The sequence below is a fragment of the Cyanistes caeruleus genome, chromosome 14 (assembly GCF_971803275.1).
Source record: "Cyanistes caeruleus chromosome 14, bCyaCae1.hap1.1, whole genome shotgun sequence".
Classification (NCBI taxonomy): domain Eukaryota; kingdom Metazoa; phylum Chordata; class Aves; order Passeriformes; family Paridae; genus Cyanistes; species Cyanistes caeruleus.
Window position 1 is genome coordinate 7110870 of NC_141714.1, and position 23183 is coordinate 7134052.

General features: G+C 39.0%; 1 protein-coding gene across 4 annotated transcripts in view; it reads left to right on the forward strand.

The window, feature by feature from the left end:
• AFF2 (ALF transcription elongation factor 2) overlaps nt 1–23183 on the forward strand; it is a 335651-nt gene that overhangs the window by 38893 nt on the left and 273575 nt on the right. The window contains exon 1 of one of the 4 annotated variants that reach the window (XM_086850063.1): nt 7085–7149. The exons of the other annotated variants lie outside the window; for them this stretch is intronic. Coding sequence (XP_086706189.1) covers nt 7085–7149 — 65 coding nt within the window. Of the gene's footprint in view, nt 1–7084; nt 7150–23183 lie in introns of those variants that run through there. 4 annotated transcript variants of the gene reach the window in all.

The following is a 23183-nucleotide window of genomic DNA, read 5'->3' on the forward strand; positions in this document are numbered from 1 at the left end:
TGGAGAGAAGCTGTCCTGTGTGTCACTTTACTGTGTTAGTATGACATCAGGAATCATTTTGGTCCCACCTGAAACTGCCTGATATAATCAACTTCTATTCTGTTTAGCTCAACTCACTATCTACATTGATTTGTATGTGCATGAATATTAAACTTCCCAAGTAAACATGTGAGTAAATATGAGTTGACAATGAAAGAAAGTTACATGTGTATGCTGAAATTGAGTGCTCTTTCTTGTTTTTATAAACCAGCGTTAAATTGCATCATCATGGTGTGAATAATGATTATTGCTCCTTTTATTTTGTGATAGGAAGGAACAGTAGATCCCTCCTGTGATATTACTCCTTTCACTTCTGGCTACTGTTGTCTATTTGTTGTAAAGATTTTCTTCACTAATTTTTTTAAGTCAAACCTGTGTTAGAGCAATTTTTCATGGCTCAGCAGCCCTTATTTTTTTTTATATGACTGACTGCAAGTATATTTGCGTAATCATTACAACAAGGCAGATATTTACAAGCTGTAGCAATTCCTGTGTAAATGCAGTCTCCAGAGAAGTGCATAATAATAACAAAGCAAGCAAACATCACAGTTCTCTAAATAAGAAGTTTCAGGCATTAGGGTGGTGACTCACAACGTGCATAGGAACCCTGGAGTTTTAGAATAATTTATGGGCATGCTGAGGAGATGGATTTCATTTAAATACAGTAACTGCTGAAATATATCTAAGTTAAAAAGTCAACTAGTGGTTAAGTAAATATCCTCTTGACCCCTTTTAACTCTTGTGATGTACCGTTGTTTTAAACTCTTTACTCTGAAATGCTTGAGTCATAAAATGACCCAGGAGAGACGAATTGACCAGAGATAGTTAATGCACAGGATTGAGTTGCTTAAAATTTAAACCCCATGCCCATTTTTTATCTAATCTATTGTTCTTTAATTGGGTGAATTAGGTTAGAAAAAAAGGGCTGTGGAGTCTAAAACAAAAACCAAAAACACAAAACCTTAGAAAAAATTGGTTTCACACAGTCTGCAAAAAGCATTAGGGGAAAAATTTAGAGAAGAACACAGGTTCCTTCTTGTTTCTATAGAAACCAATAGTGATCGGGAGGGGAGAGGATTTCTTTCAAGTGTACATTTTAGTGAGGCTGGCTCAGCAGCTCAGTGCTCAGGAGGGCCAGTGTGAAAACCCCAGAGCTCCAGTGGGTTGAGATGCGGTGTCCCTGGGCCTGTGGAAGCAGCTTGGATGGGGATGGCACATCTCTGGAGCCCTGGCTGGCCCCGAGTGGGTGCATGGAGCTTTGCAGTGCCCGGGGAGCGCAGCCTGGCAGGAGGTTCTGGAGCTGAGCGCGGCCACCGCCGAACTCACACGAATCCCATCACAACGAGGGGGAGAGCACAAATGTGGAGGAAAGACTGAAGGAGAAGTGTGTTGCCCTGTGTCAGAATTAGCTATGCTAATTGCTTTGAAGTAATAATCTCCTTTGGTTTTATCATGACAGAGTCATGGCCACTGAAATAGCATGTGTTCAAAGCATTGCAGCCAGGACTCAGTGACTTGGCATTTGAATTGTGATGATCTTCCCAGTGTACTGCATTATACATAATGCCCTCCACAACGAAATTATATTCTTAATTATGTTCTGTTTTCCTGATGTTACCTAAGTGTTGCCATAGAGAACAGATCAGGGAAGCATTTGAAAACCAAATTTTAAAGCAAATCTAGGCCTTAATCAATACTGTACCTTTAAAATAATTGCAGGATTCCCTTAAATGAAGTTCAGGTCACATGCAATGTCAAAAATAAGGTAGTTTCAATTTGCTGCAACCTGACAGATCCAAGGAGTGACTGAGGAATATCTAGCAACTGGCAAAGACACCTCTGTTTGACATTTACTTTCACATGTAAACAATGGAGCACTGTATATTGGCATCTGAATGTATTAGCTGGTGGTGATCCAAATCCTGGTATGAATTTAGATGGTTTTCCTTTCTGTTTATAAATACATAGTCTTGATAACAAGGGAACATTTACTGCAATCTTGCTCTGCAGTTGTCAGAGCAGAATGAATCATTTTGAAACATAAACCCCCTCAGATCTCAAAAATATCAAGAAAAACATAAAACATAAGGGAAAAGGATTATAAAACACAAATAAAAAAGGTTCTTAACATATTTAGAGGCCTATGGGCTGTAAACACTGTAGATTATCATTAATGAAACTCTCTGCCAAGTACACAAACCACAGTTCGGTAGCAGCTGTTAAGCAAGCATTGTTCAAAGCTGGATAATCCCTTGAACATTATACTTCATGGCTCTCTACCTCTTCCTATTAGTAATCAGATAATTGCCTTGCATTTTCTGTTCCACATTTTTCTTTTAGAATTCAGTTTCATTCCTCTTTATGTCAAATTCTTTATCTTGCAGTCACTTAAGCAAAAATCCCGCAGAGGTCAACAGGCAGGGCTGTGATCTTTATTTTTGGAAAGTCTAGTCTAATACAATTCAGCCCTGTGGTGTTCCTTTGGCTTCACAGTGGTAAAACATAGATGAATCCTGCTTCACAAATAAGATGCTTGAATTCTTTTGTAATTCAGTTGCTTTTTTTTCCCTATAAAATGGGCTCTTATATGTAATTTGGGAATTAATTAAAAATGCTTTGTACTGCTGTTTTTTATTTTAAAATAAGTTTGCTCTTTCATGCTGGGAGAAGGAGGAGATGAGAGGCCGCCTGATTCCATTTGTCCAAAAGTTCAGGTCTCATATGAAGGCTACCCAGGTCATCATATGTAAGTATCTTGCAGAAAGAAATTTGGAAATGATGGTATATATTTTTTCCAGCATTAAAATATTCTTAAGGTGTTATACCACAGAAACAGCGAGCCATAGCCCCAGTAATTGTGAGTTCCCTTGAGTTCCATTGGCTATTAGGGTTGAACCAAGGGAGTAGCTTATCTTGCACTTCTGGAATTTTCACAGCCTTACAACAAAGCACTATTGATTTTTCTCAGCTGGCAGGATGATGGCAGGAGGAATTGAAGGTCATATGTAAATGTGCTAAGTCTGATAAACAGCTGGACCAAGTATTACTGAGTCTAGAACCTCACCAATGCTAAGTGAATCCATTTTAAAACCTCTGAATTAGGCATTTGCTGATTCCTTTCAAATCACATATGGTGTCCCTGCATGTTGTGTTCAGCCTCACAGTATTTACTGACATGGGCCATTCAGTTTAAAGCCGGCACATCTCTTTGATGGGCACTGGCTTCATGAGCTGTTGGCATCAACTTTCTTTGTCCAAGATCGAGTTCCAATCCCCAAAATTAAAACAGATGGAGATGTAATTCAGAGAGCAGAAACTATGATTCATCCCTAAACCTGCAGGGTTGGGGGGACTGTCTCTGTCTAGTACTTAAAATTATTTTACATCACATGGCATAAGCAGAAGTTTGAGGGATGGTGTCATACCCCCCTCCATGGCAAGGCATAATGGGTATTTTCTAGCTAACAAATCTCTGTGGATGTGGAAGAAGAAGAAGAAGAAATTAACTTTCTTTTTTTTTTTCTAAATGGCAACATTTTGTTTTCAAGAGAATCCAGTGCTTTCTGTTCATTGCAGAAGCAATATTAAATGCCAGTCGGCAGGAAAAATTAGAAAAAGGATGGCCTGAAAGACAAAAAGAAATGCATTTTCCTCCCATTTCCCAAAAAATAAATAACCAATGAGGCAGGAGCTGTCTTTAGGCAAGGTTTCAGGAGGCAGATTAGATTGCGAAATTATTTCCTTGTTCTAGTGAGAGGCAGTTTTCATTGAAGACAGGAATTTAGGAGTATTTCTAAGGGAAAAGGTCTTGCAGCAAAACTGCAAATTGGGCAGCACTGAGGTAACTCATTGATCCTCTCAGCAAAGTAATACAAATTAAAAAGGCATCTGTAATAAACAAAGTACAGGTCCACTCAGCTGCTGTGAAAGGAAGACATGTATGAAACAATATTATTCTTCTCAAGTGTGACTTAAAGGTAGAGAAAGTGTTCCTTGGTTGTTTTGTTGTTAGAAACCCTACTCTGTGCAGAGTATCTGCTGACAAGTTTCTGATAGCATTCAGTTCTAGAATATTCTAGAAAAACATAGCTCAGCAAAGATTCTAATTTTTAGATGAATTTACTGACATTAGGGTGTTAACACTGTGCATTTCCAGCAAAGCACTTTGACCTCTGTATGAAGGTTTTCTCAGAAGCAGTTTCTGTACCTTGTTCGGATACAGCCATCTGGGACTTCTTGGAGTGGTCCTTGGCTTCAGCTGAAAGATTTTATGCCCTTAGTAATTTTTAAAATTACATAAAACTCTTCCAGTGTATTGGCAATTGTGTGTTAGTTTAGAATTGTATTTCTGAATGCATCAGAATCTGCCAAACTGTCTCAGGAGCACTGCTACCCAGGAAGGCCAGGCAGTGTGTGATCAACTGCACATTCCTAGAGGGTTTAGTGTGCCAGTGGGATGTAGGGGTTGGGGGAGCCTGCAGATAACCTGCAGGTAACTCTTGGGTGCAGAACATCAGCTCCAGTGCTAATACCACTGAACAGTATCTTCTGTTGCTCGAGGTAATGGCCAACTGCAAAGGTTGTCCTGTGGTCTGATACTTTCATTTTAACTTACATGAGCACATTAGTCATAAATGGTCTCTGAAATTCAGATAGATAGAAAATTTTGAGGAATTTTAATATTTGGGTGTTGAGTGAATTTGAAAATGACCAATTTGCATCATCATAGTTATGAATTGTTGATATTTTGCCTTCCATATGAGTGCAAAGGGAAGAAGAAAGGTGGTAAATGGGAAAGCAAGAAACTGGAACAAGAGTCAGATCCCTTAACTGTTTATGTTGTAGAAAAGAATAGACTCAGGGGTTGAACAGTGGCTTCTGTCCCCCACTCCACTTTACCTGACCACAGTCTGGGATAAAAGAAGTTTGTCAGAAGTCTAAAACACAGCTAACCTGGTTGCCAGGCAAACAAGAGTCTGAGACCTTAGATTTTAAAAGAAAACAAACCCCACTGTTCACAGTTCCCCTCGAGTGAGTCCGGGAATGCCTTCAGCATTTGACTCCAGATGATGGAAGGCTCATAGCCTCAACTAGAACCCAGTCATTGTGATTTGGGCTGTAGGTTTTGGGTGAAATGAAAGGATTGAAATACTGTCATCTTACTTGAGGGGGAAAAACCATCATTTTTGTCATTGTCCAAATGTGGGGTCTTTGAGCATGGAGTTTTTATGAAAGGATTGTTCAAATAAGATAAACTGACTTCCATACAGGAGAGAATGTGCAAAAGCAAGTAGCTGGCATTGAACAGAGTAGAGCTTTAAAAGTAAAAATGGAGAAAATCCACAGTAAAATTAACATGCTGTTTTGGGAAGGTGCAATTATTAAAAAACAGAACAAAAGAACTATGGAAAAAATAAATTTGAAAGGAAATGGGGAAAAGCACTGCTTTCCTACTAATTTGCCCCCTTCGTTCTGTTAATTTAGTAAAGCAGTCATAAACATTGCTGAACAGTCAAAAAATTAAATGTTGCTGTATAATTTATGGTGGTTACAGGATACATGAGAGTGCACTTTAATTAGCAAATTGCATGTTTATTTTATTTGCTTAGCATATAATTTAGATTGGATAAATGTGCTTTGACTGGCTACGGCACCTAGGTATCCTCATTTGGTATAATTTTTAATCACATTGTTTTGGAATTTTATTGCAACATTATACAGTTGATATAACAGTGCACAATTAAGTATGCTCAGTTCACACCTTGCTCTTGAGGAAATTACTTTTTATCTATATTTCGATGGAGCACTTTATATGGCAAGTAAGAACTTGGGAGTAATAAAGAAAGCTCACTGTGGGCGCTAGAGCTGCAATCTGAATAGTAAATAATAATAGTAATGATGGTGCCCTGTTAGTGAAATGTGTTTGGGAGGAAGATTAAAAAAACAAACCCCTGAAAACAGGCAACTGGAAATGATTGTTGTATTGTAGTAGTGTATTGGCTATATCATAATAATGCCTTGATCCCAGAGCTGATCTGGGGGAGGGTGAGGATTGTGCTCGGTGCTGTACACAGCCCGAGGGGCAGAGATCTTCATCCAGCAAACAGGAACAGATGTGCAGAGGGGGTGAGTCAATGCTAGAGTATGTGGGAGATCTCAGACAAAACTGCCATCTCAGTCTTGGGTCCTGCTCCTGCACCTCTGCTGTGCTGCGGCCCACGTCAGGATGCTGACCAACTTGGACAATGGGATCTGCTATAAAGATGAACTGTAAAGAGACAGGACATGGGGAGAGGTAGGCTCATGCATGGTGGGTGTTCCTGTGGTTCTGAGACTTGAAAATATTTCTGCACTTTTTGGTTGTTTACTGTTGTGTATTTGATCATGCTCAGGGAGTGTCAGTCAGGGATGTTTTCATGGTATTGTGATTTCAGTAGGCCTTGAATCTAGAGCTTTGTTTTCACTGTTCACTTTTTTATGTGGTGACAAGGCTGTATCCTTGCTTTGGGGAAATTCAGATTCACCTTACCAGTTAAATCCCCACATAAGGTAAAAGAACAGCAGCATGTGCAGCAGATATGCTGTAGATGTTACTGGAGAATGTAATAGAGCTGAACTTAAAGGTTCTGGAAAGAAAAAATAAATACATTTTCTTCAGCAGAAAAAAAAAAAATCCCTAAGCATGTAGTCATGAAAAAAAGTATTCTTTTTGCAGCTAAAATATGGAAGGAATAGAGACTGTTTAATTGAGATCTAGAATATATCTAAGTAGTGGCATTTTCTGTAGTGGTTTGACTTACTAAATTCTGTAGAAAAGCTCTCATTTTCTCTTACATGCTATGGACTTTTTGCATAAGCGCTGCCTGAGTATTACATGTATGCCAATCTGAGATCCCAAGCGATTCTCGGCAAGATTGATGCTGGGCCAGATTACGGCTTCAATCACATCGGTATAAGTCTGTGATAACTCCATTGTTCTGCTCCCACTAGAAGAGGATCTGGCCCACTTTCTTCTCCTCTCTGCCTTTGGGTAATTGGCCCTGTAATGCAGCAGTGCTGCTGTGGTGTGATTGGCACTGATCGCTCCGCTGTGACAGGACGTCGGCGGTGGTATGTACTGCTCCAACACTGACATTCCTCACTTTGTTACAGCATGTTTTGATAATGTTATCTGTAAAAAATGTTCTCTGCACTGATTATGGTTATTAAAATATACAGAGATCAACAGATACGGCAAACAGCTGCTTAGTCACAGTTGATGTGAGAAATTTGATTTAATGTAAATCTCACCATTTGAAACTATATCCCCTAGAAAAACACAGGCGATTAATCCCTCCTGCATGCAAGCTAGTTGACTTTGTTTAAAATAGGATTATATCAGGATGATAAACAGTGACTAGAATTAAAGCACCTTTTTGAAGATTGCTGAAACAGAGAAGAAAAAAAGCAAAGAGGAGAGTTTTTTCTGGTTTGGAGGTTTTGTTGTTTGGGTTTTTTTTTCATTTTTCTTTCTGTGCTGATGCACTGGAGTGTTTGGATAATATTTATGGGACCTATCTTGCAGATGTCATAGTGTAAGAAAATATCTGTGGTATTTAGAGCTAGCGTTGCAGTCCTTTTAAATATCTGTATTGCTCTATAAAGGCAGACAGTGCTTCCCAGCATTCCTTATGGAACGCAGGGAGAATGGCATGGACCTCTTGAATAATTAATATGGTTTTCAGAGCAGTAGTCATGGAAACCCAGGCAGTGTCACATATATGGATTTTAGGAATTAGGCACATTTTGAATTGCACATTTAGCCAAAAAATAGCATGCTGTAAATCTAAAGATCAGAAGCATTTTCTCAGTGAGTCTCTTATTTACACTGACAAATACATGTAGCTCATGTATATTTTTTGGTTTAAATTATACTTGGATTCCTAAAAATGGATATGTTAGCTATCTAAAGGGCTGTTAAAAGCACTAACTGCCATAAGTCATCTTTTAGATGGCTTACTCTTTTTTTCTTTTTTTTTTTTCATCCTAGACCCCTGAAGTTGTTAGGATGTAGGTTTTAAACTGTATGGCCAATTGCTGTTCACTTAAAAGACTGCAGCTTTACCACTAAAGTTGCTAGGCCCTTTCTATTAGTTCAGTTGTGTGGCTTTTTTATCTGTCTCAAAAAATGTCTCTTCGGGATCAATATCGTCATTACCTTGGGTGTGTGTGTGGAAGAAGTCAACCAGGCAGCAGTGAAAAGCTATCATCCAGTCCTCAGTAATATTGTACGTGTAAAGAATAAAAATACATGGAAGTTATTTATAGACCATAAACCCTCTGGTTTCATAAACCATTTTATACTATTATTTGCCCAAGTCTACAGAGTCTCTCCTGAGTTCACAGCACACTCAAAAGCCTGTTTTTTATTTCCGGCTGTTTGAATTGGGAAATTAATTAGAAATACACTTAGCAATTTATGGACATGAAAAAGCCATTTGGCCCAGTAAGCCTGCTTTCTTTTACCTTTTTTTAATCTTCATTTTGTTTTCTCTCTTTCAATCTACTCTCTACTATAAAAATACCAATCTGTTTCATAAACTCATTGAGACTTTGTGGCAATAATATTATTTGACAGCATAATATGGCATATTCATTACTCTCTAAGCAAAATTATTTTTCTTTACACTTTGTGATCCGGATTCCTCAGTTAGATGCACTCTTGCAGCTTTCATTGAAATCAATGAGACTATTATAGCTATCACTGATAACAGATACTGGCTCTTTATTTCCAAGTGTGAAATGAAGGCCAGTTTTTGCTGTATTTTATTTTGACTGGTAATGAACAGGTTCTCCCCATCTCCCACATCTCTGTGATATATGAAAATTTTTCCTCGCAAGAATAAATTCAACCACTTTGACCTGTCTTGACATGAGATCTTTAAGTACCCAAGGTTAGTCAAGGTTTCTGAAGCTGCACCCCCTCTACAGTAAAATTAACTTACCTATGTGATGCTTAAAATTGTGGATAGAATTCCTGTTGTGAAGTAGTTATTAGAGAAATCACCTTGCTTCCTATGATTTGTATTACAGCCCTTGGTGCATCTCTGTGTCCTTGTTGCTATTTCTTTTACTGCAGCCATACACAGAAGAAATGGCTTCAGAGATTTTTCTACACTAAGCTCTAAATACCTTCCCAGTTGCTCTAAGCATTCTTAGCCTTCTTTTCATGTGTATTGTTTATTTTCAAATTGTTTCTTTTCATATGTATTCCCCCTTTCCTGGCTTATTATGCTACAGCACTCCCAACCAAGTTATCTGTAGACCTTTATAAAGATGTACATTAGTAATGGAAATAATAAAAAAATCATGTATAGATTTGTATAAGAGAACCAAGTCAGAAGGGTGTGTGAATATCAGCCACCTTTATATTGGAAACCTCTCGTAATTTCCTCCAGAAATTCCCTGCAGCTGATAATCTCAGCTGTAGCGTTTGTTGGGAAGAGTCACAGGGAATTAATTAAAATGCTGAAACTTTTAGATAGATCAGAGAAGTTAAAGGTGGACAAGAATATGGTCCAGGACTGTAGCTGCATGCAGGACAATTCAGTGATTACTAAAACTGACATTCCCATAAAACCCTCAGCTGGAGTTACATGGGAATTGTAACCAACTGAAGAGCTTGTCTTCAAAGCATATTCGGCTCTCATTTTCAACTGCTTTTTGGGTAGGTGTCCAGTACTTTGGTGCTACATACCATCCCTCTTCCATTGTGAACTGAGACATTCATGGAACCAGTACTGTCCTAAGCTCTTTCCCTCTCAGGGTTGTTTTGCTTCCCCAATCATAGAAGAAGTCTAAGATAATGATAACTTTTGCAAAAATCCATTTGTCTCCTGGTTTTAATGCAGAAAGTTATTTAGCAATTTAGTTTTCTCCTCACAGAGCTATACATGTAGTTTTATGTACAGAGACACACACAAACACTTAATATTATAGTCTCAAGAAATTGATGCTGCTGTCATATCTCCAAGTAATCTGCAGCACCATCATTGCTGTGACCTTTCAGACCACTGAATGTAAATCAGATCCTTTCCCTCTGGTGAGCTCTGTGGCACACTGAAATTGCTCACAGATTGTGTTCAAACAGTGCCTATCAAGTGAGATGACAATGCAGGAAGCATATCCTCATTCTGGTAGCACTGGCACATTTCCAGTGCTACACCGACTGCAGTGTTTTACAGTGCAGTCTGTGGTCTGTCAGGGAGAGTGTGTGTGCACCTCTGTTAGCTGTCACATGCTTGCTTAGAGTCACTGTGTTCTCCCTAACTTCTATCCCCTGCTGATGGAAATCCCTATTCTTGGTCTCAAGCCATCAGAGCTCTGAAAATATTATTGGGTCCGTGGATTTGGGATTTTTAGATTGATGTTAATGGCAGTAACCAGGTAATGGAAGATGCTTCACATAAAGCATTATGCAAAATATTCATCCTGTATTTACGTAGACATTTTGAAGTCCAGGCAAATGTTTTAACACTTGGAAGTTCTAAGTGGGATGCAATGCCAGGCTCATGGGAAGAAGGCAGTATGAAACAAAGCAAGTGCAGAGTAGCAGGGTAGAACTGGAAGTTCTCCTTGTGGCTTTAAAATCACCAGCTCCTTGTGTGATCATGTGCCAAGATGTATGTGCCTTAGGTTCTCTGCAGAAAGCAAAGTGACCATGATCACAAGTTTCATTCATTGCTAAAGAAAGGCTATGACTATAGAGAGGGAATAAGAGGATCAATAAATATGATTTCCATGAAAATCAGTCGGTCGATGAATGAAGAACACTGTTTTTTGGTTCATCCACTGTTACTTCTCATGTGACTGTAACAGCAGCAGTCTTACCATACCTTGCCTTTGGTAGACCTTTCAGCTTCATAATTTGTCAGTTTTCAGCAGAAGATCAAACAATGGGGTAAATATTTATGTAAGCCAATCTAGTTTTGATCTCTAGGGCTTTGATACTCAGAGCACTCAAATGGGACAGGAGGGCTTGAACTGTAATTCTTATAATGGCATTCACCACCCTGGCCTTTCCTCAGGATCCCTCTCTCCTCTCAGACATGCAGTGGAGAAAATCAGGTAGGACATTGATAGTCCATCCCTTTCCTCTTTGTCTGACATTCTACATTTAAGTGGCTGTGGCTGCAGGGATATCAAAACTTAACACATTTATTTCTGGCTTAACAGAAGAAAAAAATGTGTTTGTTTGGGTATCTTGGTGTTCTTAGTATGTTTTCATCTTCTGCCCAGAATTGTGTAAAAGGGGCTGGTATGATGCTAGATTAAAGAGACTCAAAGTACAGCTGATCTGGCTTTTAATACACTGTCAGTAGAAGAAGCTGTCTGAATGCTGTAGAGGGCTTTAGATCTTGGTTCCATCAGCTCACAGAGGAGATCAGGTGAGCCACTGTACCTCATAGAGTGAAAGAAACTGAAACCATGGTTCTTCGCCACAAATCTACATGGCACGAGGCCAGTTAAGAGCTGAAATAGGTTGGTATTAACGGCAGGGAAGTCTGGAAATGCTCTAATCATACCTCTCCCAGCAGGGCTCTTAGTGCAATGACAGGATGATCGCCTTGTCAGACTTTGAGAACTTTCTTCTTTAAACACACAGAAAATGGGGGGGCTGAAAAGGGGAGGAGGGAGAAGGGAAGGCAGAAAAAGCTTTAACTCTGCTGATACGGCTTCTTTAATTTGCTGTCAGTGATGCCACCGATGTTAATTCTGGCAGGGTTAATTATGAGAAATTAAAAAGCCGCTCAGAGCAGACTGTACCCTTCGTACTCCAATAAAGAGGCAGCTCTGGCATGAGAAAATTTCTTCATTAATATATATCCCCGAAGGGCTATTGCATACAGCTTTTGGAATATGAATCATAAACTCCCAGGGACCCTGCAGGAAGCAGGGGAGATAGGATTCAGAGGAGATTGACTGTGTTACTTCTACTGCTTCAGGAGAACGATGCTCAGGCTGGCAGGAAATCACCATGTCGGTGACATTTGGAAAGAAAAATTTATTAATTTGCATGTTGGCATGTTACAAGTTTTGAAATACAGTTTTAAATACGTTCTGTACAGGCCCTGCTGTATCAATGTTCTGTGTGTCAGTCTGTAATACATGCAGCTGTTAACACAGAGCTTAGCATAAGCATTGTAATTGTTTACCATTTAGTATTTTGCAGAAATGGCTTTAGGGCATGCATTTATTTCTCAGGAAAATTTCTCTGGCTTCTCACAAACTCGGCAGTATATGGCCTTAACCTAATGTTTTATACTAAATGGCAGTGTGGTTGTACCACATACATTGTAGAAAGTAAACTGCAAAGAATACCAACCACATACAAATTGTGCAGCTCTAAAATACAACTGAAAAAAAGAGTATATCCCAAAACAATAATCTATAATTTGTATTAGTACAACTTGGCAAAGCCACATAATCAAGCAAATGTAAGTGCAAATGGAGTTAGATAATAGTAAAATACCTCAGTGATGTTAACTTTCAGCAAAAATAAGGCCCTATTGTTAAAAAATTATGTTCTTAAACCATTTGCAGTGTAACTCTGATGCTGACAGAATGTTCCAAAGTGCTGGTGCAATTTTGTAGTCTCTTCCCAGGAAAGGTATTATGGTCTGTATGTCATTACTATATAGAAAGCAGCTAGACAAATTTAGTTTGCAGTACAGAGGTCTAAAAAACAGGCCAGAGAATTAATTTTCATAAGAAAAACATGTATTTTTTGCCTCCTCTAATATCAGTGAAGCACTGATATACAATGTGTAACTTTTCATTCAAGAAGCTCAACAGTTTCCAGAAACAATAATTAATTAACCTTAATAGCAGCTGCAATCTGTGGGTATTATTTTGGAACTTGTTGTAAATTGTCATTCAGAGGACTGAAAAAATGCAATTGAGATGGACCACTAAGAAAAAATGAAACATTACTTAGAGTAATTGAGAGTGCTTGGAAACAACCTCATAGGAGTTATTTCAGCAGGTTGCCTTTTCAGGCAGGCTACATTGAATATTCTTGTGGCAATTAGCATTGTAACTCTGGGTAGGAGCAGTCTGGAATATCATGTTAGAACCTGTGGGTTACTTCTGCACATCTGCAGTTCCAGAGTGCTGGGATCACTTTTTTGACAACTTAACCCTGCTTATCAATATTTCATTTTTCTAGATGCTTAGTTAATGTGGAGCTAGAGGTACCAGGTAGACAATGGGGCACATACAAGGCACAGTGTGATGTGGTACTGTTGTGGCTGAGGAACAAAGTCAGAAAACCTGATGGCCATTTTCTTTGCTCTAGCTCTGGAATCCCACTTTGTACCTATGTAACTAAACATCTGCTATCAAAACTAGGGGAAAGATTAGGTATGTGCTATAAAAATGGCATTTCCTTTGCCACTGAAAAATGACTTTAACATTTCCAGGAATAAAGACCTCCTTTGTTTTCTTCAATTCTAATCCCTGTCTCCAATTTCACCTTAGAAGTGTGTGTCCCTCCCAAACCCTGAATCCCTGCTGTCACCAGCTGTGCATTTCTTGGCAGAAACCCACTTATCAATGTTAAGGATGAACTTTGAGGCTCATTGAAACATTCATTGTAATCCTCACGTAACAAACATAACATTTCAGCAAGATTTCTAATTACCTTTTGACTGCTTTTTTCATAATGCCCTGTTGCTGTTGGAATGGCTCTCATGACATACACAGAAATAACATTAGACTGTAAATCTATTTACTGGAGCAGTGGAAGGAAGAAAAAAATGTAGAAGGGGAGAAGGTCATTCTTATAATTAGTGCAATATATCAACATTCTGGAAAACTGAAATGGGAGAAGTTGCTAGAAATGGAAATTTGACTGAAAGTGAAAGTTCATCTGTGAGTCTCTTCTTCCCCATTTCCCTACTGTTACCTTACCCTCCAAAGCAACCCTTCTGACAGCTCCAGGGTAAGTTTTTCTCACAGGCTCGATCTGCAACCCAATCCACAGACAGGGTGAGCTGCTTGTACCCTCCTGAAGAACGACAGCTTTAAAATATTCACACAGGAGACACGGGCAGTGTTCTCAAATGACTCCAGACCACTGCTTCCCAAGCCCTGAGGGGCACAAAGCAGCCGACTGGTGCAGGGCTGGGTTGTGCAGCTGCGTCTTCACTGCTTCCCATTCAGGTCTGCATCAGTCGAGTGGAGAGCCCTGTTTGTGCCCTGTCCTTGCACTGGTGACCAATGGACACCCGAAGGTTCCCAGCATTAAAGGGAGATCATGGTGCGGATGATCAAAATTTAGACAGAAAAGCTAATCCTTACATACACACAGTATCAATTGGGAATCAATACACAGGCTACTGGGACTGACAGTCACCGTCCTAAAACCCTTTCAAAATCTTTTAATTTCTAACAGTCTGTCCCAGATATCTGGGTATTATCTAGGAAAGATCATGAAAACTGCCCTGTTTTCAACAGAGTTTTTCATCTAAAATGCAGTTCACTCGCAACTTGGTACTGTCTAAAGAGAATGCTAACGCTGCCACATTTCCTCATTAGCTTTGCATAAGACAGACTCCTGTGTCACAGCTGATGGAGCCTTTATGAGCCTTTTAGCCAAATGACTGATGTTTCCCTCGTTATGTCAGATCTGAGGGCACTGCTGGCATCTTTCTTTATTCGCTGTCTAACACCATCAATCGAGCAGCTGCCATGCACCCATGATCAGGCTGATTATTAAAATGTGCTCAGGAGGCTGCTGACACCAATTTTCTTTCATCTGAAGAGGCCAATATACACTGGCTCAAGCCGACAGTTATGTACATGTAATATTTAGTGTAGGAACCAGCAGGTAAAGACTGAGGCTGATACCACAGAATCTGGATCTCGTCCATTGAGATTACCATTAAGACTTTATAGAAACAATGGTGATGTTTGCTTTGTTTATTTTTTTTACTCTTTTGTAAATAGGGAATCACTCTTTTTGTTGGGGAGCACTTTCTCTAAAATACAGCCCTTCCTCTTACATCCAGTGTTCCTGATGATGAGGGGTCACAGCCATTGAAGAGCTTGTTAAACTTGAGTCCTGCTAGAGCCAGGCTCTTGTGGGATAGCTTACTCCTAAGGTGTATCACAGTTGTCTTCTTTCTCTGTTGTCTCTTCCTTCACTGACATGACAGCCTTTTTCAAAGGGAGACAGCTCTTGCGTTTTTTCTGATGATAATAGTGAAAAAAGTGTTCTGCAAACAGTGTAGTTCAGAGCCATGGGCTGACCCAGCATGTCAGGGATTCATCAGGAACTTAAACTCACCTGGAGTTTTCCCTACCAACAGCAAACACAGCTTGGCTGCATATTTGTGTGGCTGTTAATCACTTTTGCCTTTGGAGTCTCTAATCTTGGATATTCTTAATAGGCAAAGAGTAAATTAAAATCTTTATTTCTAGTGCACTTGTCATTTTTGATATTTGAGGATGACTTGTGATGGTTTGATTGACTGTGGTTATTTTTTTTTTAATCGTAAGGCTGTATGTTTTTAAATAAATATTTAAAGTTTAATGGTTTTCAGATGTGGTTATGTTTTAGTACATCAGTACGGTTGTGTGTGACTACAAGGTGTAGCCAAATGTGTGTCATATTGAGATTCTGTACATAGGCTTATGTAGACATTACAAGTACAGTGTAGCACAAGAGTGAAGAAGGGGAAAAATCACCTTGCCAATGTCAAACAAACAAGGCTGCAGAGCAGGGAGAGCTATCATTGACTCTCACCAAGTTCTTCGTGGAAATAGGGGGGCAGAAGTTTTGTGCTCAGCTCTGGTGGATCCACTCCTCTTGCCCTTGTCCTGCCCCAGTCTGTCAATGTGCTCAGACCTCCCTTTCTGTGACCTGCCTTGTCAATAGACGAGTATGCTTCAGAAATGGCTTCTGCTTGTGAGACTGTTCTCTCCAGATGCTGCAGTCTTTAGACCCAATCCATAAGTTGGCTGGAGAGGAATTCTAGGAGCTATTGCTCCCTCAGTTTGCTGCCTGCTGCAGTCCTACAGAAGATGCAAAACTGAACTGTATCCCACTGTATAAATACACACATTTTTCCAAAATTCAGTTTGTTTTTTTTTGGGTTTTTTTTCCTCAAAGAAAGAAAAAGTATTAATCTGCCTGTGTTCCTAGGGGATGAGAAACCCTCACAGGCCCCGTGATTATCAAAACCACCCTTAAACTCATAATACTGCTAATTAGCTACATAGCATTGCTAAGCAGTTAACACTTTTATTGTCTGTCTCAGCTCACACCCAAGAGGTTATTTCTCTTGAAAAAAGCCCTCTCCTTAGGGGGAGACCAGAAAAGACCAGATGAGAGTGACTGAATTAACAAAACGCAGAGAGTGAAGTTACAGTGAAACCTGGTTTGTTCCTGTGTACCAGGAGGAGGGTTTGCTGTGAGAGAGTGTAGGGGCTTGTCATAAAGATGACTGCTGCAAAAAGAAGAATGTTTGATTATGGTCCTAAATCTCCAAACATCTGTGTGTCTGTGGTGCCTTTATGACAGTCATTTTGCGTGGCTGAGTGTGCACATGTGTCTGTGTGATGTGTGTGCAGAAAATTCAAAGACCGTGGTCCTGTGCAGTTTTTTAAACTCTTATTCTGGGAATGCTACAGAATTAACCCGAATTCTAATTGCATGATATTCTATGGCATTAAGAGAATACATTTTACATGGCCCACCTGCTAATGTAACTAATTAACAGCCATTCTCATTAATTACATTGATCAGGATCATAAAATAATCTCAAATTGCTGAACGTGATCAACAGGAGTGAAATGGTTTCACTTTAATTCCTTAATGATTTTTTCATTATTAATAAAAAAAAGTAGTTACTTGATCAATTTTATCTTCTTGGAACTGCAACTCGGAGCAATTAGAGTAGACATAAAGTTGGTGCAAACAGAACTACATCTCATCCAGTAGCTAATTAAGCAGTAAGACCTAATAGGGCGGGGGGGGTGGGGTGGGGTGTGTGTATGGTGTGTGTAAGGAGAAAATCACTCCCCAGAGGATTTAAAAAAAAAAGAAAAAAAAGAGGACCTTTGCTCCCTCAGGAATCTGATTATCTTCGTACAACCACATCCCCGTGATTCCCTTCTTGCTAGCAGGATGTTCTGTGAGATTTTATACAAAACTGAATTGGAGGGGTGGGAAATATTTCCAGAGTCTGAGGAGAGAAACGGTGAGCTGCACTCTCAGTGTCTAACTGGAAGGCTCACCAAATAAGAAGTCATTTACATTTCGGAAATATCCAGTCACTAGCTTTTCTCAGTAAAGCCAGCATTTGCTGCCTGTTCTTTGGATGTTGTATAGATCTTTCTTTTGACAGTACATAGCTCTTTTTTGATGTGCAAACAAATCTGGCCTTTGTTCATATTGGCTTCAGACATTTGATAAACCATGAATCCAGGCTATTGAACTGTGATGTTACATATTGGTAGATAAGCTATAAACAAGCTTTGTAATGTGTATGTTCACAAAATAACACACAAATCAAAAAGAGGTCACAATTATGTTTGTCATAATTTCTTATGATGTTATCGCTTCTCATTATCCCAAATTACTGAGATGTTAACAGTGTTTTGCATGGTCACAGAGCTAGAATGGTTTATAGCAATATTGAGATACCAGCACATTTCAGTACATGGTAATTCACAGATAGTAAATGAATTATATATATGTATGTATGTATGTGCGTGTGAAAAAAAAAAAATAAATATTTATATATAGTTGCCCAGACTTGGAGACTTCAGGTGTCTTCCTAAAGTTACCTCCTAACGATTAGCACCTCTTCTCATAGAGAAGCATGCTAACTGATCCTGACCATACCTAGAGCAGGTGAGGTGGGCTGCTATTGCTGTCCCCAAGAGGGCATGGAAGGCCACGTGCCTCCGGTGCCTCGGAGACCCTCTCTGGATGGCTACATGGCAGCCAGATGTGGGAGCAGCCTGTGAATGTCTTTGCTGTGAGGTGGGTGGGTTGTCCTTGGCTGCTGTGCCCTCATGTGTGCCAAGAATAGAAGAGGGTGTGATGGATGATGTTCTTAATGGATGCCTGGATGCCCAGGCAAGCCAGTAATTTGTTCTTGTGGAAGAGTTACTGGGGAAACATTTTATTCGTAAGGCTTGGAGATTTTTCCGTGTTTTGATCCCTTGTGGTTAGACTTACTGTGGCTTACCCAGCAACAGAAATACAACATAGTCTGTCATGGTAATGCTTTCTGTGTGGTCATAAAGATCTACAGTATTTAACCTAGTTTTGCATGAAATAACTAGATTTAGATCAATCACAGTCATTTTGTAGAAGAGAGAAAGAATATTAACTTGGTCTGGAAATGTGATTAATTCCAATTTGCTGTTTTCAAAGATAAGCTATGCTCACAATCCTATTAATTAAAAAATTTGGAGTTTTCCATTTTACTTCATGCACCATTTTTTAATGAAATAAGTTTGTCTTTCTTGTTATGACTGATGCCTAGCTCAATGTGCCACAGGCTTCCTGAAGGAAAAGTAGTGTGTACTTGTTGTGACCCTATGAAATGAAGATAAATGGTTTCATGCAAGATAAATTATGGGCTTTATGACATACATAAATATACAGTAGATTTTATCCTTTCCATAAAAATGTTCTTAGATTTCTAATATTGTGTTTTAATGCAGTTTTGTTAACAGGATGACAAATAGTGAAAATATGTAGGTATTAAAATAGGATGCCAGATTTGTGTGCTGCTCATTCAACTGTCAGCAATTGCTGCTTCTCAAAGAGCAGTCTGACTTTGACCTTGCTAAATATTCATTTCATGTCTCCAGCATTGCTTGATTAAGTCAGGCAACTTTCTATGTGTAGCTGTACTTGGCATGAGTCTGACTGCCATGTGGAAACACTTTTTTGATCAAGGTTAGGAATGAGCAAGACCTTGTTAAAAACTAAACAAGCACTGGAGTTAGGAGATTTGCATGAGCTAGAAACACTGGTTTCTTATGAGAACTATTGGTTTCACATCTTCTTTTTAGTGCACAGCAGTTGTCAGGCCTGCATTATATGTCAGGAAGAGGAACTGTCAGTTATTAACATAGTGTAAGTGGCCTCACTAGGAATACAAAGTGACCTTTAAACTAAAAACCGCAAAAAAGAGGAGAGGAAATAAAACAGATTTACTTTCTAATTGGCTTTAGTAATTTTTATTGAGAATGTTTGGCATTTGGATATTGCATCTTGCTTATGCTACTTAACTCGGCTACTATTAAAAGCAACGATGACAAAACCAATAATAGTTCTTTAAAAAAGTTGAACTGTGCTGTGAGTGTATATGGGGTGTGTGTATGTGCAGTTTATTTTCTGCCAGTGTCCAAATTGTTCAGTCATGACCTCACAAGCCCCGACTGAAAACCACTATTGCTGGCAAGCCATACTGTGCTTAAATGTAAGTCACCCATTAATTGATAGGTTGTGGGATGGATTCCAAATGTGCAGAAAGTCATGCAGCCAGTACTCTGCAGCACTCAGTTGAGTCACGCTATCTGAAATGAGCTTTGTGTCCGATCCCGTATCTTATTTGGAAGATCTTACAGTAAATGGTGCATTTTTGAAATTGGATTGTCTAACTATTGTACTTATTCAAGAAGGCAACACAGTGTAGGAATATTTGTACCTATGAATATCCAGGTGTGTTGCCCTTTTGAAGTCAGCAGTAGTCAGAGCTGATAAATGTCTTGGCTGGAATTTAGCAACACAATGAACCTCTGTATAGATATCCCACATGGTATCAATTGAAGCTCCATTTAAGGCTTAATTGTTGGCCCATACAAGCAGAGGAAAGCTTGGCTAGACAGATGGAAAGAGCTGCTTTAAGAAGGGATCAGAAAAGGCATTGCTACTCGGCTGGCCTAAATCCACTAATCTGATGTTGTTATTAGCGATAAGGAGCAGCAACCAGGATAAAATCTCATTCTCTGCAAATGTCATTTAAATAGGACTCTGATATTTTCCAGTCAAGTAGACAGGCTTTAGTCAAATAGTGAGCACTTTATTTGTAAATGCAGGAGGAAAAGAAAAGCTTTAGTTCAGCAAGTTCTTAAGATGTCAGCTTACTAGTATTGATTAATCGTTCAGCAGTGGCAGCTGCTTCTTTATTAAAAGCGTAGCTCTCCATACAAAAGATATCAGATGTAGGAAATGTTTGTTGACAATTTACCTTCTCTCACAATGTGGCAAGAGCTCAGTCTGTTACACATTCCCCTACTTTGTGGCCCTGCAGCTCAGATAACACCCATGAAGGAATGTATTAGTCCATCTGCACAGGGTAGATTGTGGCAGCAGGACTCCACTGCAAATTTCATTCTGTTTGAAACAGACCTGCAGTGCCACTTCCCAGTATGGGAATTAATTCATGGAGAGCCAGTGCTACTAAGGAAAAACCTTTAGTTTGGCTGTGTATGGATGAGTTTGGAGTGCACAAAAAATATGGCATGATGAAACCAAAGCTAAGAATGAGACAATTGCCTGACTTTCACACAATGAGAGATTTAAATTGAGTGCATCATTGTCTGTTTGCATTTTGAGTGGTTTAAAACTTTTGATTTCACCAACTGCTGAAAAAAATGATTCATCTAGTAATTTGTCACACCACACAGGGATCTGGAGGTGTTTATGGACATGGGGACATAGAGAGCTATTTACAGGAAAATATTCCAAAATGTGCATCTTCTTCTATGTCTTTGAGTAAATTTCTCCTTAGACTTAGAACATGTGTCCTCTTGCTGAATTTTTATTATCTGATTCTGTGGAGTCTCTCTGTGGAAGAATGTAGGCAATTAGATATATTTCAGGCTGAAAAGATCCACCTTTGGGGTCCCCCCTTTGTTGTTCGGTGCAAGGGAAATCTGTGTGACTCCTGCCACTTCATTTCTTGAATGTATTTCTAAGGAACTAATGAAAGCACTATTAAGTGGATGGAACAGTGGAAGCAAATGTTGCACAGAGTGCTAGAGCACAAGCCAGGCTTATCCTATTGCTTATATATTCCTTTCTTGCCAAGTGCAGAGTTGGAGAGAGTTGCTTTTCCAAGAGATTATAAGGAATCTTAAGTATATCAGCATACATATCTTTTCTTATAATGTAAGTACACTTTATAACCAAATATTATTCTGGGAATTTGAATAGTTTCTTTGCTGTACACCACCCTTAGCTGAATCTTGTATCTCCTGTTTCCTCTTTTTGGCTTCCTCTTTCAATCTGAGCTTTCCTGCCATGTTCTTCAGAAGTAAGGCAATTTGACTGACACCCTGTGAATTTGGTCTTGGCTTTCATGGAGACAGGGAAATTAAAATGGATTGAAACTGATAAACTGTTGCCTCACCTTCAGCAAATACATAGCTGTAGAAAGAAAGAGAGAAAGGTGCTTTTAAATCCTTGTAATTGTTGAATACTGAGAATTCCTGGTCTTGGGTTAGTATCCAAGGTTTTTTGGATGTCAGAGACCTCTCAGGCTTGTGCATCTTGGTAAAAACATGAGCCGCAGAGCTGAGCATATGAAGTGCAGCTGGAACTGTTCAGCATCTGAGCTATGGTTGAATTAACCAATTAGGGACTTATCCAAATCTGCACTGTCATGTCCAAGTCCTTGGGACACAATAACTCATTTGACACCCTGGCCTTCTCATTTACATTATTTTCCTTGGTACAGCAAGCCAGCTTTTAGTAGATGTCAGATGTGTGAGCTTACTCCCTGAAATACCAATTCATAGTTTTTAAAAGCTGCTGTTCAGACAAAAACCCAAATTAATTTTTGAGCTCTTTGAGGTGTTTACCTGTGACTAATTCTTCTAAACAGCTCTGCAATAGTTAGAAAAATATTTTTCATTAGAACCTGAGAAAGAAACCTGCAAATTTTCATTCTGCAGTAGTATTTATACTTTAAGGTTTCAAAAAATGAAGCACTTGTGTCAAACACTCAAGCAGACCAGATTTCACTTGTCTTCCCTTGTTATTGAGACTGTGATACTGTTTGTCTCAAATGCCTGCAGGTATAGTTTGGGCTTTAGGTGTTCTGAATTAGCAATTTATGGAGTCATCCAGCAGTAAATTCAGTCACTGACCTTTGTTCATGCTGTCCGACTATTTACGGTTAAGAACCCAACTGGGGTGATCTGGTGGATAATATATGTAACTGTGATGTGTCAGGCATTTTTTCTCATTTAGAAATTCAAAGTAATTTGTAAATGGTTTTTACAAATGGTTACAAAATGGTACCTTATACGCTTACTAATTCTATTTACTTATTAAACCTGTTATATTGAAATTAATAGGTGATACTATTTTATCTTTTTGTCCAAGATTTATATTTTAAAAAAAGAATATTGAAATGTCAACAAAACTATTCATGACTGATATTAGACTAAATTGAATAACCAGTTCATTAAAGTTGACGATTTCTTTACTTATAGTTACTGTAAGAAGTAACTTAGAGTTCCCACCTGTAAGTCACAGTGAGGTAAAACATCTAATTGTCTTTATAGGGAAGTTGGTAAGATTTGAGGACCTTCAGCTGTATTTGAATAATGTAATGTACAAAATTAACTAATCACTTGATCAGGATAGTAGTATTTAGGGAAATTTTTTTTTATCTGTTTATACTTGGTACTCCTTTGTTATGGCAGTACATGCCCATAGGTGACTGAGGGCAGCTTGTGGTCTGTTGTAGCAAGAGTAAGATAAAAGTCAGAGTGATAACCATCCACCTGAATTTAACTCCTAAAAGAAACAGATAGTTTATTTTGTCAAGAGCAGTCATTACTGACATTACTGACAGTTACCCGTTTTTAAATATTAGATAACATGAGTACTGGGATAATGAAACAGAGCAGGAGGAGGGAAATGCAAAGTTATATGTAAGTTATTTACCCACCATTTTTATGTGGCAGTCCCCGATACCACACCTCAGCTCATCTTTAGTAACTGATGACACAAGAATAACTGAAGTTCGGAGGGCCTTCTTTTCCTTTTAATTAAGAAATAATGTTTAAAATCGACAGTGTGAGGGATGTGCTTTTTTGGCTTGGGCACAATCTGACAAATACCGTCT